The 18,981-nt window shown below is 28.4% G+C and overlaps 1 protein-coding gene across 1 annotated transcript in view; it reads left to right on the forward strand.

Moving 5' to 3' along the window:
• The window catches only part of LOC113560777 (hemicentin-2-like), a 324,533-nt gene that overhangs the window by 210,738 nt on the left and 94,814 nt on the right, over nucleotides 1–18,981 (forward strand). Inside the window, exon 3 of the mRNA XM_026966838.1 lies at nucleotides 14,389–14,693. Coding sequence (XP_026822639.1) covers nucleotides 14,389–14,693 — 305 coding nt within the window. The remainder of the gene's footprint in view (nucleotides 1–14,388; nucleotides 14,694–18,981) is intronic.

Below are 18,981 nucleotides of genomic sequence, written 5' to 3' on the forward strand. Positions count from 1 at the left end.
TTGCCCATACGAGTAACAACAATATGTGACGTAGTAGCTTATTCGTAACAATATTATTATACAAATAGGCGTGTGTATGTATGTGTGTAATAATATACGATGATAATAATAATATTATACGCCCCGGCGCCTTTTCTATTCAATTCACATTGCGTACGTGTTTAAAACCGTATAGGTATGTCGTAGTGAAACGCGTATTATGTTTTCGATATATATTTTTTCTTTTTGTGCTTAACGATATATGAAACGTCACAATCGCTTACAAACATTTTTTTTTTCGTTTTTCGTACTCGTGCAAAAGAGTGGCTGGAAATTTCAAAGATGTCGTAAAAAAAATAAAATTTAAAAAAAAATAGAAAAACCGTACGTTGTAACATGTAATCGTAGTTTACAATTCTTTTTTACTGCGCCAACCTTTGTGGCTCTTGCCGCTGTTGCAATATCAACAATTTCTCTAGGGTTTTACCACTGCAACATATGTGTGTTAATTTTTTCTGTATTTTAAATCTATTACGTGAAACATTTTTGGAAAAAAATCACTTTTTTTATGGAAATTTTTTTAAATAAAAATATTTTTCTACGGATTGAGCGTGATTTACAAAAATCAAATTTCAAACTAGTAGTTATTTAGTTATAAATTTACAACTAAATTTTCCTTTTTAAAGTTTATTCTTAACTTATATAAAATGTATTACTTCACATTTACGACCCATTATTTTTATTTTATTATTAAAAAATACAAGATTAACATACCGTCAACTCGTCGTAATATGAATACAACGAACTAACGTTATCCTTCAAACCGACCACCGTAATTGTCTCAATAATAATTTACATGAAGTTTTGCGTTACGATCACGTTTTCGCTTTCTCTATCACCAATAGCGTGTTTCTCAAGGGAGAAGTAAGCAACGGATTTCACACGACCACCGAACGATGATGAATTATTGTTATTTTATAACTATAAGATCATCATCGTCTTTGTCATTATTATGCGATGATTTTATTCAACCATCATCGTTTGAAACGAGGGACATCAGGAAAAAATAATAAGATCACGATGTCGACGACGAAAAGTTTCACAGACTACACTAACTTCTTTTCATAAGTTTTGCATGCAAGTGCGTTCATGCTGTGGGCTTACCCATAGAAATTTAAAAGAGAATCACGCGGGCTTCCATTATCAGTTTTTGGCAAATCATAACTTACAATTTTACATCCAAAGATATACTTACACCCACATTTATTACACGTTAAGCGTTAAGTGCAGCCCACACGAAAATTGGTTTTTTTTTTTTTGTTCTATTCTGCTGTACGAATATATAAAATGTAAGTAATGATTCGTCCCCACGCATGGTGTTATCGCTTTCATGTTTTTCATTTTGCATTTTATAATATATTATTCCTTGATGAATTATTGATTTTTTTTTTTATACATGGCAACGATGTTAAACATTAGAATCGTGTGATGGCAGATAATAATATCATAATCATTATCAACAGAGTAACAATTTTAAACGATATGTATCCATGTACGATCCTATGTCATCGAGTAATGCATTGCCTTTCGGATTTCATCCATAAACCTGTGTGTATAATTAACGTATACAGTGTGAGTTGCCAAACATGCTTACTCAAATTATGATTGTTAACATGTTAAACGTGCTTAAAGAACATATTTTCAAATTCTTGAAAATATTTTGTACTACAGAGTGTCCTGTGACAATATAAACTTCAGTTTTTCAAATGATAATTCTTTGTTTGCTGTAAATTATGTAGTAAATACATTTTAAATCATTAGGAGCATTAACTTAAAATGTAAGCAATTAGTTTTTTTTATTTAAATGTTTATCTTTTAAAGATAAAAGTTTTTAAAAATAGTTTTACAGATGTGATATTAAAGTTTGTATCTCCGTAGTATACTCCATAAGTAGTACAAAAAAATCAAAAATTTTAAAATATAGCCTTTAAATATATTTAAAAATTTTAAAATCAAATTCTAAATTTCTGCAACATTTAAGAAAAAATTTGAACATATTTGGTGAATCATCCTGTATAGTGTATAGATATTAAAAGAAAGAGAGAGTAAAGAAAACTAATACAAATAACGTATTTGTATTACTATTACGATGTCTAAATTTATCATTGTGATTACCGAAACAGACTTGCTAATATATATTGTTGTAGTGATTTAATCAGACGAGAGAACTGTAATAAACCCAATACGATAATTGATTGTTAGTTATTATGATATTGAACATGTTAACTGAACACTTTTAAACTAAAAAAATATATTATGCTCTTTTTTACTATATTCATATAACAGGTCTTAAATATAAAAAAAATTAACGATGAGCATACTCAGTTAGTCATTAATCAAAATGTATGTGTAGTGAATCAGTAATTTAATAAACTATACCATGTTTCATTTACAGCCAAATTCGCGTATAACGATGCTGTATATAACGATATTCCGGGTAAAACGATTCCAAGTAATATATTTGGTTGGTTTTATATGTTATGTGTAGTACTTTTATTCGTATATAACAATATCGGTTATAACGGTAATCCGGATATAGCGATGTTATTTTAAAACGAAAATTGGTTTTTATAATCACCTATAGCGATTAATAATATTATATTGTAGTATATTGTATAGTATATTTTGTAATAAATTTGATTTCGTCCAAATCGATAATTTTTAATCTTATCTGTAACAGATAATGTGTTTTGTACGACCGTATTGTATACAGCATACGTTTCTTAGTCGTTTAGTCGCCGTTTAGACACGTTCCAAATAAGTTAAGAATGTCAAATAAAAGAAGACGCTGTTTCACTATTGCTGAAAAAATGAAAATAATTGAACATTTAGAAAGTGGTGTTTCTAATAAAGATCTTTGTCAAGAGCTAGGAATCAACACTATCTACCATATTGAAATCAAAAGACCAAATAAAAAGCGTTTTTCAAAAAGACGTGACATCTAATAATAAAATTTAATAATTAATTTAATCTAATAAAGATTAAAATGTATCCATAATAATTAATTTAATCTAATAAAGATTAAAATGTATTCAACATCAAAACGTCGATCAGGCTCTCTTGGAAAGGTTTAAAATACAACGATCTAAAAATATTCTAATAAGTGTTCCGATACTTCAAGAAAAAGCGACCGAATTCGGGAAGCGTTTTAATAAAATTGATTTTCAATGTTCTTCTTCTTGGATTACCCGTATTCGTCAAAGACATAATATCGTTTTTGGAAAAATAAGTGGAGAATTGTCAAGCGTTTCTGTTGGTGTTTCGGAAAATTGGCTAGAACACGTTTGGCCTTATTTACGTAAAAATTATGCAGATTGTGACATTTATAATGCTGATAAAACTGGATTGTTTTATCGTCTAACACCGTCTCAAACATTACGTTTTTTAAAGGGGAAACATGCAGTGGTGGTAAATTATCTAAAGAGCGACCACGGTTCTTGTAACCTCTAATATGACTGGTTCTTGCAAAAAAAATTGTTAGTAATTGGAAAATCTAAAACTCCGAGATATTTTAAAAATGTCAAAAACTTGACAATCGGCTACAAAAGCAATAAAAAAGCATGGATGACCAGAGACATATTTTCCGACTGGTTAAAAAAATGGGATAAACAACTAGCAAAGGAAAAACGACATATCCTATTGACTGTAGATAATTGTCCGGCTCATCCTCCTGTTCAAAATTAATTTATAAAGTTGGTTTTTCTCCCTCCAAACACGACCTCTGTGTTGCAACCTATGGATCAAGGTATTATTAAAGCAATAAAAGTGAAATTTCGGAAAAAACTAGTACTCAAAATTATCAATCAAGAGAAACAGGGAAAAGATATTAAAATTTCAGTATTTGATGCAATTTTAATGATCTCTGATGCACGGAATGATGTTTCTACCACTACAATAAGAAACTGTTTCCACCACGCTGGATTCAAGGCTTTGGTAAACGACGAAACAGAAATAGTAAGTGAAAATAATTTGGACACAGAGTGCTTTTCTGAAGAAAACATACAAAGTTTTGCGGAGGTTGATGATGCTCTTTTGACCAACGAAGAACCCAATGAAGAAGAAATTGTCAAGTCAATTTTGAATGCAAATAATGATGAAAGTAATGAACAAGCAGACGAAGAAATCGTATTCAAAGTACCATCCATTTCGGAAATGTATTTTTATATTGATCAGGTGCGTACTTTTGTTTCGGTAAACAGTGATATAAATGCGCCAGACGTATCAATGACATTAAATAATATTTCTAATTACCTATGTTAAAAAATCTTATTCAAATTATAAACAAACTACTATTATAGGTTATTTATCAAACAATCGTAAACATATACTATATATGTATTATAATGTGAACTTTTACTAAAATTTATATAAATACCTTGAATGTTAATATATGTAATCTTAAATAAAATTATACAGTAAAAAATGTGTTTAATAAATCAATTTTTCAAAAAAATCATGTTAGTTTTTATGATCCGGATATAACGAAGTTCGGTTATAACGATCAGATTCCCTAGGTCCTTAAAAAATCGTTATAAGCGAATCTGACTGTATATTATTTGATCATCGTCAATCAAAAGATCATATCTATTACGTTTTATTCTAGTTTAAAAGATGGTTGGTTCATTCACAGCGGTTTCCAATGTAAATACGTGTATCAAAAACGATATAGGTAGTTTACTCATGAGTTATGAAAGAAATCGTCAAACGTTCTAAAAAAAAAAAAGGAAAGACTTTTTATTATTGTCAACAATATTAAGTGTATAATATAGCATGATTAGGATTATTATTATCGATCATTTTTATGCCGATAAGTTCTAAATTAAACATTATCGGTCTATCGCTACTTTCAATATAATATAATATGATACACTACCTACACATCCACATACCTACAATGTGGTATTGCGTAGGTAATTGAGTATTCACCCCGTTAGCATAATATATTATATTATGCCAAATCACGGGTGACTTACTGACTTCTATAATTGGCACTAGTGTAACGTAATTGCGATAGACGCAGATAGATACCATAGGTAACTTGTATATATTATTATAATATGTCGACTTGTGAGATCATGCGTTAAAATTAATTATAACAACAGTTGAGTGACATAATTTGGGTGTGACAATATTATCAATCGTATACACGAAGAATGTGGTGAAATCACGATTACCCAATTTTACATTATGTTAACTCGAGGGGGATTTTCTTCATCGGAATTGTCATTGTCGTATTATTGGATTTGTAATGCGTCGTATATAACGTAACACTTCAAAAACGTATCTCTTGTAGACACCCACTACACAACTAAATGACTGTGAATTTGTTTATCAGTTGTATTTTATTAAAATCTTCGGCGAAAACCTGCGAGTACATTATTCCCTTAAAAAATAAAACTCGTCGTCCTGATGATGTTATAATATAATTCTATGATGTGTATTACAGAATATATGTGTTTTATTCTTTTGTCTATTTTATTGTGGTTACCTCTTACTCACCTCACCTATGCATATAATGGTCATACACGGATATATCGCGTCGTACAGAATGTCGTTAATTGTAAATGTACGGCATTCACATTTTTCTCTAAAATTTGTAAACATTTGTAATCAATGAGGGGCCGCTTCCTCCTCCCGCCACAATCCGGCAATCAGTTCTAGGTTCTATAGGGTTCAGTTCTGGTGAGAAATCTGAGCATGCGCCGACTTGTAACTACTCTGGATTTTCAAACTGGATTTGAATGCATTTACTATTAAATTAAAAGAACGGAAGTGGGTATAAGACGTGTGCCGGTGAATCACACTGTATAGTGTAATGCGCGTGCTGCGTACACGGCCGCGTCTGCGACGTTTGACACGGTCGACCGGCAACTGACCTGTGAAATACGATCGACGGCAACCGCACGGGGACCCGGTCGGTGCCGCTATGGTGATTAATTGGGTATCGGCCCAGCGGACGGAGACCGAAAGTCTCTACGTGTATGCCGCACGCAAAGCTACCCCGTCGACCAGACCCGTATTCCGGCGCTGCTCTTTCGGGGGAGGTTAAGGGCGGTATGGGACGCCGGGCACGAGGAGTCGGTGCGGGCTTACGTCGTCGACGCCGTTTCGAAAACGTCACGTTCGCCAATAGCTTAAGCCCTCGATTGAATGGTAGAGTGGGGGGTGCAGTCTCCGCGGACTTATAAAATAATAATATATGTACGACAGCTATTACGGCACTACGCGTATTCACAGAACTATCGCCGTTCGACGACGGATACGTTATATTATTATTGATTTGGGGTTCATATACGTTTCGTTATCATTTTTCTAGTCGAACGCAAACCTATAATACGCCTAGTATATCCGAATGATACGAGAAAAGGATGAAAAAAATTAATATAAGAATTTAATTTTTAAAAAAAATATATTCAATTACACACTTGTGATGTGTTTCAATAATTTTATCTTAAATTATTTTACCTACATTTGTTATGCACTATAAAATTTCCGTTGGAGTTATTAAGCAAATAAATATTATTGTATTCTTTATAATTTAAAATATATGGTATTTATGTAAAAGTACATTTTTTAGACTATTTTTCATAATTTATAGGGCGTATTTACATAATATTAGTACCAAATCTTAATTTACTATACCCATTACGATATTTGATAAAAAAATTATTTAACTTTTCAAGTATTTAAGTCAGTTGTGAAAATATTTATTTTAAATATTTTAATAATTTAATGAATACATTTTCGACTCGATCTTGTTTGAAAACTTTTTACCAGTACGCCTCTCTGATAAATATTATTTTTAATAAACTAGTTTTACGCCAATATCACTGTTGAATATCAAACGTTGTACTAGAATTAGTATTTATTTTTTTATTAACGCATGATTTGTCTGGTTAATTTCTGGTTATTTATAACTTTATAAATACATTCAACAATATAATTATAAATTTTTTCAAAAACGCAAAGAAAAATTTGAAAATTAAAATAGCTAAAATATTACAAAAATAAAACTATTCAAAAATGTGCATATATGAAATTGATCAATGATTTTTAAATTAAAATATATAGTCTATATTCTATAAAGTTACCTAAAGTGTTACTATATAATAGTCAAAGTCCAAAATGTTAATTAGTTTTTAAAATAGTGTAGAAAGGAGATATTAAAATAATGATTGTTCAAAATACCTATATTGTTTAAAAATCATTATTATATAAATCAGTTTTAACTTTTAAATAAAGATAATAATTGATTGCTATAAAAAAGTATATTAAGTTAAAGAAATTCTTAATTTCCATTTTCTAAAAAGGAATTGATTATAAAATACAATATAGGGCATAACCACATGAATGCATACATAATACAAAAAAAAAACCCACAGTATGCCAAAATTCAACATTCTTCACTAGTTCATAAAGTCGTAGTGCCACGGATTTATGCTTTTAAACTGTTAAATTATCTATCTGTCCCAAGCCATTTATAATATTAATAACCATACACCATATTCGATTTGTTATTAAATTTAACTGACTTTCGAATAATCGCTCATTACTATTCATGTAAACGATATTTTTATGAAATAAGTATTTAGACATTTATTATTATGTTATCTTCACACATCTTTTTGATATTCTTGAATTTAAAACCAATTTTATAATCAAACAAATTACAGTTAGCGCTAACTATTTAAAAAAATATTATTTAGTTTAAATTGAGATTTCTGGTATTATAACCATAACTGCCTATAATAATATTATGAATCTTTGACTTTATAACAATGTAATCTTTCAAATATGTATAATATTCTTTAATGTCACAATACACTTCTATACAACAATCACACTTGAATATTGAGTACACAAAATACATACATAGGTATAATACAATACAAAACTTCTATACAGGAAGTAATCGGAAATTTAGAAATGTCCAGTTTAAGGAGTTGTTTATTATTGAGCAAACCTTTAAATAGTTATAACTTTGGGAAGAATTATAAAATGTTCACTATAGGGAAGTGCTATAGAAAAACTTAAAACATTATTAAGTACAAAAAAAAAATTGATTATACATTTACACATTAAAATTTATATTATTTATTATACGTAATTTAAAGTCACTATGTATTATGTATTATACTATACTAAATTTACTGCAATATATTTATCATTCATGTATGTATTTAATTATTGAAAAATGAATACTTTTATACCACATATTTACGTATAATTAAAAAGTTACTTTTGAAAAGTGTTTATGAATAGAGTTTCCACTGTAATAAAAATTATTTTTATGGAATACAAGTAAAATTAAAAAAAAATTGTTCTGTAGTTTTCCAATTTGAATACACGTATTTTATAAATTTCAAATCAAGAAAATTAAATTGGCTAACTTCTTGGAATAAAACTGCTGATGTCTTGATAATTGTCAATACTAAAATTAATAAATGCATAATAATAATTACGCATAGATATTTAAAAATAAATTAATCCGGTTATTTAATATAATCATAGTTGGATATTAACGAATTCATCCAAAGTTACAAATTTAAAAACTAATATTTATTAGTTTTATTATAATATGATTATATAAAATATTTAATTTCTCTTGAATTTTTAACTTACGTGTTGACCGTCAAGAAAAAAATGCATAAATTAAATTCCAGACATTAAATAATAAGTAGCTTTACTGAAATTCTCTTTTTTTTTATTACTCTGACAGAAACATGTGGGTCGTATCCCGTTAGATTCACGAGGATTATTTTTCCATCTGAGTATAATTGTAACATGTTTAAAAAAATATACCTTTTCTACTGTTTTTATCTAATGTTATAACAACAACATTTCATAAAAATTCTACTAGGTTTTAACGGCATTTTTGAAATGAAAATTACTCTAGTAAGTTTTTTTTAAATTTAATATTAATATTATTACTCACTAAAACTTAGTAGTTTAAAAACATTAAATTATATCATATAAATTGATGTAAAAATGGTTTTTATATGGCGGTATCGTGTGTGACCGGCAATTTGACAATCTTTTCATTACAACTATTTCAGAAAAGGATAGTAGTAAATTATAATTTTAAACTTGAAAACATTTGTCAAGTTTGTAAAAAATTTCCTGGTATATTATATTTTGAAGTGAACACAACTTTATCAAAGTTACATTTTTGAGGACATTCCGGTCCTTTTTCCCAAAAATGTATTATGAAAAAAGTAATTGTAGTTTAAATGAGCTACTGATAATAAACAAATATTAATTAAACCAAAATTATTATAACTTTTCATAAGCTACAAAACGTCCTGGAAAATATAATTTTTGTTTAATAATTAAACAATCTTTTTAGCTCTGAAATAACATTAAATATATTTTATGAAAAATATTTAACTTTTTCATTTTAAAAATACATTTATTTCACATTATTATACATAATATACATATACCATCAATCAGTCAGTCAAGTTAGATTTAGATATACCTATTTCGTATTTCCTAGCAAATTGGTTGGGCGTGGTATACCCATTAAATGTCCTTAAATGTCCCCGATTTGCCACTCATTGAATTTTTTCTTACAGACACATGAAATCATTAACTTCGGTATTATAATTATTTATGTTGCAACTAAGATATGTACAAATTAAAACAAAATATCAATCATAGCGAGTTTATATAATTATTTATGATAAATAAATTAGCTCAATTAATTTACAGAGTGATTTTTTTCCAAACTAAATATTATATTCTTAATAGGTTCTGTAATAAAATCCGTCAAAAAAATACCTTAAACCTGACCATTAAACGAAAAAAATAACTCGTTAAATCTATAAACACGTAAATAAAAATAAAACAATATACAAAGTAGATAATCTTCGAAAAACTTATAATATATAATAATTTTTTTTGATAACTTGATATTTGTATTTTATTTACGTATATTTTTGACAAAAAAACAACAACGATTATTAATGGTAAGTACTATGTTTGCGTTTTAATAAATTGAAACGCAATTTTTTTTTTATCTTTTCACTTCAACATCAAGTGTTATTGACGTATTAACATAATCATCGAGTTGATATATTATTATTATTATTTTATTTTTAACATGATTCTTTATTAGAAAATCTGTTTTAATTTTAAAAATAAGCGTGATAATCGTTATAATAATATACGGCCAGGAATAACATATCGAAAAGACCTTTAGTGAATATACTTCGTCAAAAAGTAGTAATACGCTTTATTTACACATTTTTACATTTTTTTTTTTAATTTATCTAAGCAGATAGATACACTATTATTTTTTAAGGATTGACTGGAATAGTTGTGGATGAGAATTAGATAATAAGATTAATATTTTATAATAGAATAAGGAGAGAGTTGGAGACTATGGAAATGGCTATGGTCAGAAGAGCGAGTAGATGAGGATTAATCATAGACTTAAAATCATCTAAGAATTTAAAAATAATACTTTCCAGATTTGAAGAAGGAAACTCGCTATTTTTAATTTACAATTTCTATATATAATATGTTTATATAAGCCGGTTTGTTGAAAAAAACTTTAATATTTTGTTAGTTGCTTCAGTTTGAGGTCCTAAAATTTCATGATGATAATCTAGTAAATTATTTTATTTAATTTTAGTCTCGTATTGGCATAATTCTATTAAAATATATAATAATAAATAAATAAAAATGTGTTTTATAGTGAGTTTAGTTCCACAGGTAATCCATGTTGGATAATCTTCTTTAGCTATTAAGAAATCACAAGTCAACTTTGTATAGCTAATTCTGAATCTATTTGATACTGACTCGTCTTTCTATTTTTTTTTTTTTGCAGGCATTTCTTTCTATTGAACAGATGTTTTTTTTGAATTCGATGTATATTGGTATAAATATTTTTTCTTAATTTATTGGTATAATTTATTTTAATGTTTAATCTTTTGTTTTAATACCTTGAATATGTTACCGTTGTTCTCGACAATTCATATTAAAGAATTTTTTATGTAACACATTGAGTTGTCTATTTTAACTGATATCTAACTGAGGTTGAATCAAATTTGGAGGCTTATTAGTGCGCTTAGTGAGTGGCTGAGGATTAGCCAATTTTGTTCATCGTAGTTTAAGATATGTTATTGTATGATGTATTGTAGAACTGTGATAGCTGTAGCATTGGCAATATAACAATGTAAGTAGAACAGTAGTTGTTCAATTTTTTTTTTTTGTACTAACGTAATGTTTTTTGTTTGGATGGTGATTCCAACTCCTAGGATTTTGATGCGTAAATGTATGTATGAGTATAGTTTTATCTTTATTTTTGTACAAGTAATTTTGGTAAGTTTTTTCGTTTGTTTTTTAGAAAACTTAAATCAATGTTGATTTCGATACTCGAGATCTAAGCTGAATTTTTGTAATGAGACTTTATCATCTTATAATATAATATGATTATTCAATCCGATATTATTGGTAGATTTTTAAAATGTTTTTATTTGTTAATTAGTAAATTCTTTACACTCTACTATATTTTATAATGGTAAAATAGTTTTTTTTTACCTTGAGTTTTAATTATATATTGACCTAGTATTGCTACTCGGTTTAAAAATACTTCACGCACATAAATCTGCAATCTCTGTTCCCTTTCTTTTCTTCTTGGTGACCTCGAATTAATCAAGTGCGCCCGCGCGTATTTTCAAAGCATCGAAACTTTTATATCGATACCTACTCTGCGGGGGAATAGAAAACTAACATTTTCACTGGAAGATTGTGCGCCGCCTGTCACACTATCAGTATAACGCGACTTTTTGACGTCAAATTTAAACGAACGCGGAGAGGAGAGAGGGAGATAAAAGGCGTACGTATATATCAGATTGGATAAATAAAAACCGTCACTAGTTTTTCATTTACATTTTCACCACGCCACCGCGCCTTGCGAATGTAAAATACGTTTCTCAACAACAATATATAAAGAGACGGTCCCCAGCCATATATGTATATATATATATATATATATATATAATATATACTCATCGTTATTGTGAATCGTATGTTTTTTTTCCTGATCCATGTTACGGTGTTCGCGGGGCCATCGATACATTAATATCCATTTATACATTACCGCACCACATTTTTCCAAACACACATTTTCTGTACTTGCGATAAAAAATAATAATAGTAAATATAGTATAACTGTGCGATTCAAAATGGTCGCTGCGATACAATGCTCCATTGAAGAGAAAAAAAACTACCGTCGGTGCTTTTCTTCGTAAACTGAAAATAAATACGTTTTATGCGTATATACTCTGACGAATGATATTACGAAACGATCGTTTTAACGATGTCAAACCGAATTAACCGTGTTACACGGTGAGTGATTCCAGATGCGTAGTTGAGAGGAAACGAGGGAGATCTATGATCAAAAAAAGTTGTCGAATTAGTATCGAATAAAATTGATATTAATGTAAAAAAAAATCAAGAACTCGCGGGCGTAGGTTAGGGATGTGTAAGGCACTTCTGATACGCGAAGGAGTGATAATAACGTAATATAATATTACATTTATCGTGTTGTACGCCCGCAACTAATACAGTATATTATATAGGTATACCTGCTGTGTACACGCTATATTGTTTCAATCGTAAAATTCGAATAGCAGATTTAACGTCGTTAATGGGATCTTAATTGCACGGAACTCGTATTGTCATATTAAATCCGCCCCGTTTGAATGTAACACATGAAACGAACGCACACGCCCCACACATAAATAAATATCTCTGGGCGCGTTCTCTCCGCATTTCCCGGACTATTTCCCGACATACTTGTACGTAGTATATATACATATTGTACAGCGTACACATATATTACGCGTATTGGAAAATGTGTATGCCTATACACATGTGTGCGTTGTACAAACGTCCAATGGTGCAACAGAGACCGTATAACGTTATATTATAATATATGTGTGTATGTGTGTGCCATTGAATACGGTCGAAATCATTCGCATATATTATAATATTCGGTTGGTTTCTATGTACACCGTATACACGAGAACTTAGTAGGAACGACTGTTTTGAATTAAACACCGTCTTTGCGGGTCGCTTTTTGTCGCGATTACCACTGCCGAACGTGGCGTGTGCGAACCGACCGTGAATTTCGTTTTGATTGACATTTCATTAAGTAAACAACCGCACACACTATAATATTATACTGCGCGCGCGATATATGTACCTATACACGGAATGCGCGTGCCGTGTCGGTGAATCATAGTTATATGGTGCACTTGTTGTACCACTACGGTTTGGCATGACAGATATATTATAATAAAATAATAATAATAATCTATATATTATACGTTCATTGTGTATCGTGTCTTATGAATAAAATATAAATCACTCTTATTTCGGAGTCACGAAAGTAAAATTAATATAAAAGTGATGTCTTTGATTTTTTTTTCACCGCATGAAAATGAAACGAATTGCATTATAACACTGAATGAAAATTTATATTCGCCGAATTTTCACGGCCTGGCATTAATTTTTCTGCGTAACGAGTATTACTTAACCACTGTGTTTTTAACTTGTTTAATTATGTGCCAAAACAATTAACGTTAATTCTCAAATATAATAAATTATAACAGACTGTTAATGAACGAAAACAAATCCATTAATTGTTTCATCAATACCTGAACTCTGATAAAACCTGCCCTCCTCAAACAAAATAAAAATTATAATAATACATACTCTTGAAGAAATTTAAAAATACACCTTTAAACAAACCCCATTGCTAAATAGCTAATCGTGCACATAACATACCGGAAGTCGATTACTGCTTTCGAACGCTTAAAATAAAAAATGCGTTAACCCTGTGGATCTTAATATAATATTTAAGCGAAAATAGTATGTATTAGGCAGACCTGAGTATACAAATAAAATATACGTTTTAGGATTACAATAAGACATCGGAAAAATATGATAATTATTATTTTATGTATAACGGTAAAAGCTAAAAGCTGCTTATAGGTACTATAAGTTATATTCCACTGTTTTGATCGTAGGTCATTGTTTAAATACATAATAATTTATTTTATTTATCATTTTACTATAATACAACATTATATAATATATAATGCAGTTTGTTCTTTACTTTACGGATAAATGGGAATAACCGTTCTCCAGAGTCCACTCTCGACCACACCGCTAACCATAAAAGAATAACTATGTATACAAAATATTACAATATGAATTGAGAACTGGTTCATATTTTAAAAGATGGATAAATTTGTTTGCTCGTCATATTATTTGTGCAGTCGCACGATGGTCATGATAAAATATTATTAATAATAATATTATTCTTGTCTGTTACAGGCGATGGGAAAAAAAATTCAGTGCCGGAAACTGGCGGAAAACCTATGGAAAAACCCTTGGCTCCCGTGCGGGGTATCTCCACTGCGCTGCCGCCGCGGAACACGACAAACTCGACCGCGGCGGTGGGTACCGCGACCACACCGGATGTAACGAACACGACGCAAAGCAGTGCACTGGACGACGCACAACTCCAACGGACACTACTCAAACCGAAGTTTTTGACGGAAAACTCGTCGACCGTCGTCGCGCAGACGGGAGCTTCCAGTCGGATATCCTGTCTCGTCGCCAACCTGGGTGACTGCGTAGTAAGTCCGACAATGGGTTATGTAATCGATTTGCACTCGGGTCCGGGTCAAATGTCGAATATTCGACGCGAATAGTGATAGTTATTTTTTACGTTCACTTATACGCGTTGCTGCGGTGATGTACTACTACAGCAACAAAAAAAAATTCAACTCGGTACTCATTGCACTTTAAAATGAAAACAATAATCACAATACTCGACTGGTTTATATGATTTATTCATTTATTGTGATTTTAAATGTTACACAATCATATGACTACCTATGCGGTGCATATAATATTTCACCGTTATAGTTTTTCCAACTTCAATATTTGATAAAATGTCTTTGAGTAATAATTTTATAGTTATTTTATTTTACATACATTACGGGCTACTGCCCAAGATATCTACAGTTTTTAAAAATAAGACATTAAAAAAATATACAATTAAGATTATTCATATATAGAATTAATATTAATTATGCTAAAATTATTTAGCATAAGAATTTCAAAACACATAATATTATATATTACAATGTATGGGCTGTGAATTATAGATTTTTTTCTTTAACAAGCGGTTTTATAATAATTATTTCTTCTGAAAAGTCCCTTTTTAATTTAATTTAAATACGAGTATTATAATATATAATATAAATGGTACAGCAGAAAATATTAATCCATTCATTGGTTCGTTGCATTTCTAAAGTTGTTTTTCTTTTGTAAATTTATATTTAATTAAAAAAATTCATGCTACAACCTATGTTGTATTATTAGGTTTAAACTTGTACTTTTTTTTTTATTTTAACTATAAAAAACGAGATTCAAAACTAAATTACCTCTGTCAAAAAAAAAAAAAAACAAGCAAACAGACAAACAAATAAATTGAATTTCAATAAAATTATAATTTTTAAGTTTTTTCCCCTATACAGGTAGATATTGAGTTTTAGGGATGTTTAATTTTTTTTTTTTAATAAAAATTACATTCATATAGGCAAAAAAATAATTATCATCAAACTCATGTAAATGTCTTGAAAATCGTTCCTTCTATCATACTACTCTATTGCGCAGAAGAAAATAAAACGTATAAATGATAGTTTAAATAGTAATCAAATATATTATTTGTATAACAGAGCAAAATTGAAAATGTTTTATTGAAGACATTTTTTTTTTTTTTAATTTGACAGTAAACATAACTAATAACTACTCTGATATAATAATAATAATAAAATAATATTTATTTTTATCAAACAATAAACAATACAAAAAAGCATAAAAGAAAAGTCTACATGATACCCCTCCAATAAACGTAGTTTGTATTTGGAGTGAGTAAATTCTAATAAAAAGTTAAATATGAATAATATGGATAATTTTGAAGCAACATTTTTATTCTTTTAATGAAACAGAATTTAATATTACACCTACCTCTCACCATATAACTAGATTGCTTAAAATATACTAATTATAATAAGAAAATATTAACTAATGATTAAACCTAACTTTTAAATTTAAAATTATATACTTATTAGACGTATACAAATCATTATCGGGATTTAGTTTTTGTTTAATTTCTGAGCGAATATTATTTTCTCAAAGTAAATAAATACAATTATTATCCATAATAAGCTTAATTAAATGTAGAAAAAAATATGAATGAAAATAATCGTCTTAGTACCTTAGTTAACATTAGTAATAACATGAGAATTAATAAATGAACAATTTTTAAAATTAAAAAAAACATTTTATCCAATACTCGTCAATGTGGTAATATAATTTTTGAGAGAGATTGGAAATTGTTTGAGGTAGTTTTAACTGTTAATCTTCTTTTATCCCTTTTATCCGCTCTATCATCACCTCAAATCAAATTGATACTATTAAGATGTAGGATTTAATTTATTATTTTTATCATTTACGAGTTTACAACAACGTAATATAACTATAATACTACTTTAATATTAAATTATTGTATCTAAATACATGCGTATAAATTACGTATAGGTACACATTTTTTTTCGCAAAAATGTATTTTAAGTGGATATTATGCAATAAAATATACTGACTACCAAGATATAAAATATGTATTTAAATACATACAAAATCGATTTTTGTTGCAAAAAGTAATAGAATAATATTGGGGAGTGTCCAAACAGAAAGGGAAAAAGAACTGCAAAAATAAATGTGATTCCGAAATATACGAGGGCATACAATCACAACTGTGGAGAGGGATTTAGAGGAAAAAATAATAAAATAACGAAACATACACATAACCTAAAAGAGGAACATAAAAATCCCCGGGTATACAAAATCTGAAAATCTGCTTTTGAATTATTATTACATTTGAACGATCCTTTGCATTAATACATTTTGATCATCAGCTAATCATTTTTGTTACATGTTATACCCAATTACTGGAAAACTGTGTATTATAATATTGTATAATTCACTTATGTATCTACTTTAAATCTATGGTGCTAAAGTACTGCAGATGTAATATACTTTTGATTGTAATATTTAATGAGTTAATAAATATTTAGGCACTTTTCGTAAATTAAATATATTTAGGATATTACGATCGTGTTTATGATAGATACCTAATTACGGTGAACGTAATATATAAATAATATAAATCATGACAACTTAATTTGGATACATATTATAGTAAATTAAAAAATATAAGTATATCGTGACAAACCATAATCTATGGAACATGACAGTTAGTGGGAGTATAGGGAATGTAGTTTTATTTATGTTGTTGTATAAAACTGATTTTACATATAAATTTGAATATAGAGAACGATATTGGCATAACAATATGTATTTTTTCGGGCTTAATATTATAATAGGCTTTGTGAAATATTTAAATATCACATGATGTTAATTTACATATCATCCGAACGAATGACTGTGTAAACTCGGGGCTCTGATTATATATTTAAAAAAAAAACTATTTAGACTAACGGCTAAGATTTAAATTACAAAGTTATGTACTTTACATATTACAAATCATTATATTTATTGGGCAAGTGCTATTTTTCCAAAAAAACTTTTAGTTAACAATTTTGAATTCGAGGTTCAATGAATACAATGTATGTATTCATTAAAAAGTTACGAAGAATAGCTATGCCGCTGTTGATTTTTATAATTTGTATAAATTTAAAACAATATTAAATAAATGAATAACTACATTTTTACCAGTAAAAAAGTAAAAACCCCTAGTTGGATACTGCTATACTGAGTGATTTCTCAATTTTTTTAAGAACCCCACTATACAATAATTATAATTATAAATTATTTGTTAATATTACTGTATTATATATTACTCGTATGTCATAAAATTTACTGATTGTATAGATTATTTATATTTTTCAAATTGTATATAGATTATATAAATAAGAATAATGAATGCTATTTCTGAAAAAAAAAACATAAAGAATAGGTAGCTTAAAAAAAAATGAAATCCTGATAGCAAATAGAAGTTTTTTCATTTTATTATTATTATTTATTTATTTTTTTATTTTTTATCAAAGATGACCCTCCGAATTATTGATGTTATACCCTGTCGCCCACAGACATCGTTAGGCAACATTATAAACCTACGGTTTTATGTGGATTGTGTTACTAAAATATTATCCTGCAGTTTCCCTAGCGAATCACATTATTATTATCATATATTACGGAATTCTTGGATTAAAAATCTAAGCATCGGAGACCTGCCAGGGATAAAAAAAATGTTTACGTAAGTTCAATGAATAATAAAGAGATTATTTTAACAATTGTTATCGTACTTAATTATTAAGAGTTACTTCTATATGCATATGAAACATGTGTAAATATTTACGAGTAATACTCATTAAATCAAGGCGTTCAAAGCGTACAAAAATATATTACGAGCCATAAATATTAATTATTTTAATAAATTTAAAAACTGTTAATAAATCAAATTTAGTATAACTACTACCTATTTAACAGTGATTAACATATTTAAACAATTGCATCATAGTTTATTGATAAAAAATATTATTTTTACTTATTGGATATATTTTACACTTTAATTTTTCACATAAACTCAAACATGCAAAAACAACCAAATGAAAATATAAAAAACATTGTAGCAAATTAAAAATTTAAAAAAAAAATATGTGCACAAAATAAATCATTTCAAGATGTTTCAGTTATTGTCTATGGTACAAAAAAGTGCTGACATTTTCGTGTTGGAATATTTCACTGCCTTAGATGAGGGTATAGAAAGGTATATTCCCGATTTAGACATTACAAAATTTGACCCCATTTAATAAGATAAGAAGTTATACTGAA

This window comes from Rhopalosiphum maidis, chromosome 4 (assembly GCF_003676215.2).
Source record: "Rhopalosiphum maidis isolate BTI-1 chromosome 4, ASM367621v3, whole genome shotgun sequence".
In the NCBI taxonomy this organism is placed as follows: Eukaryota; Metazoa; Arthropoda; class Insecta; order Hemiptera; family Aphididae; genus Rhopalosiphum; species Rhopalosiphum maidis.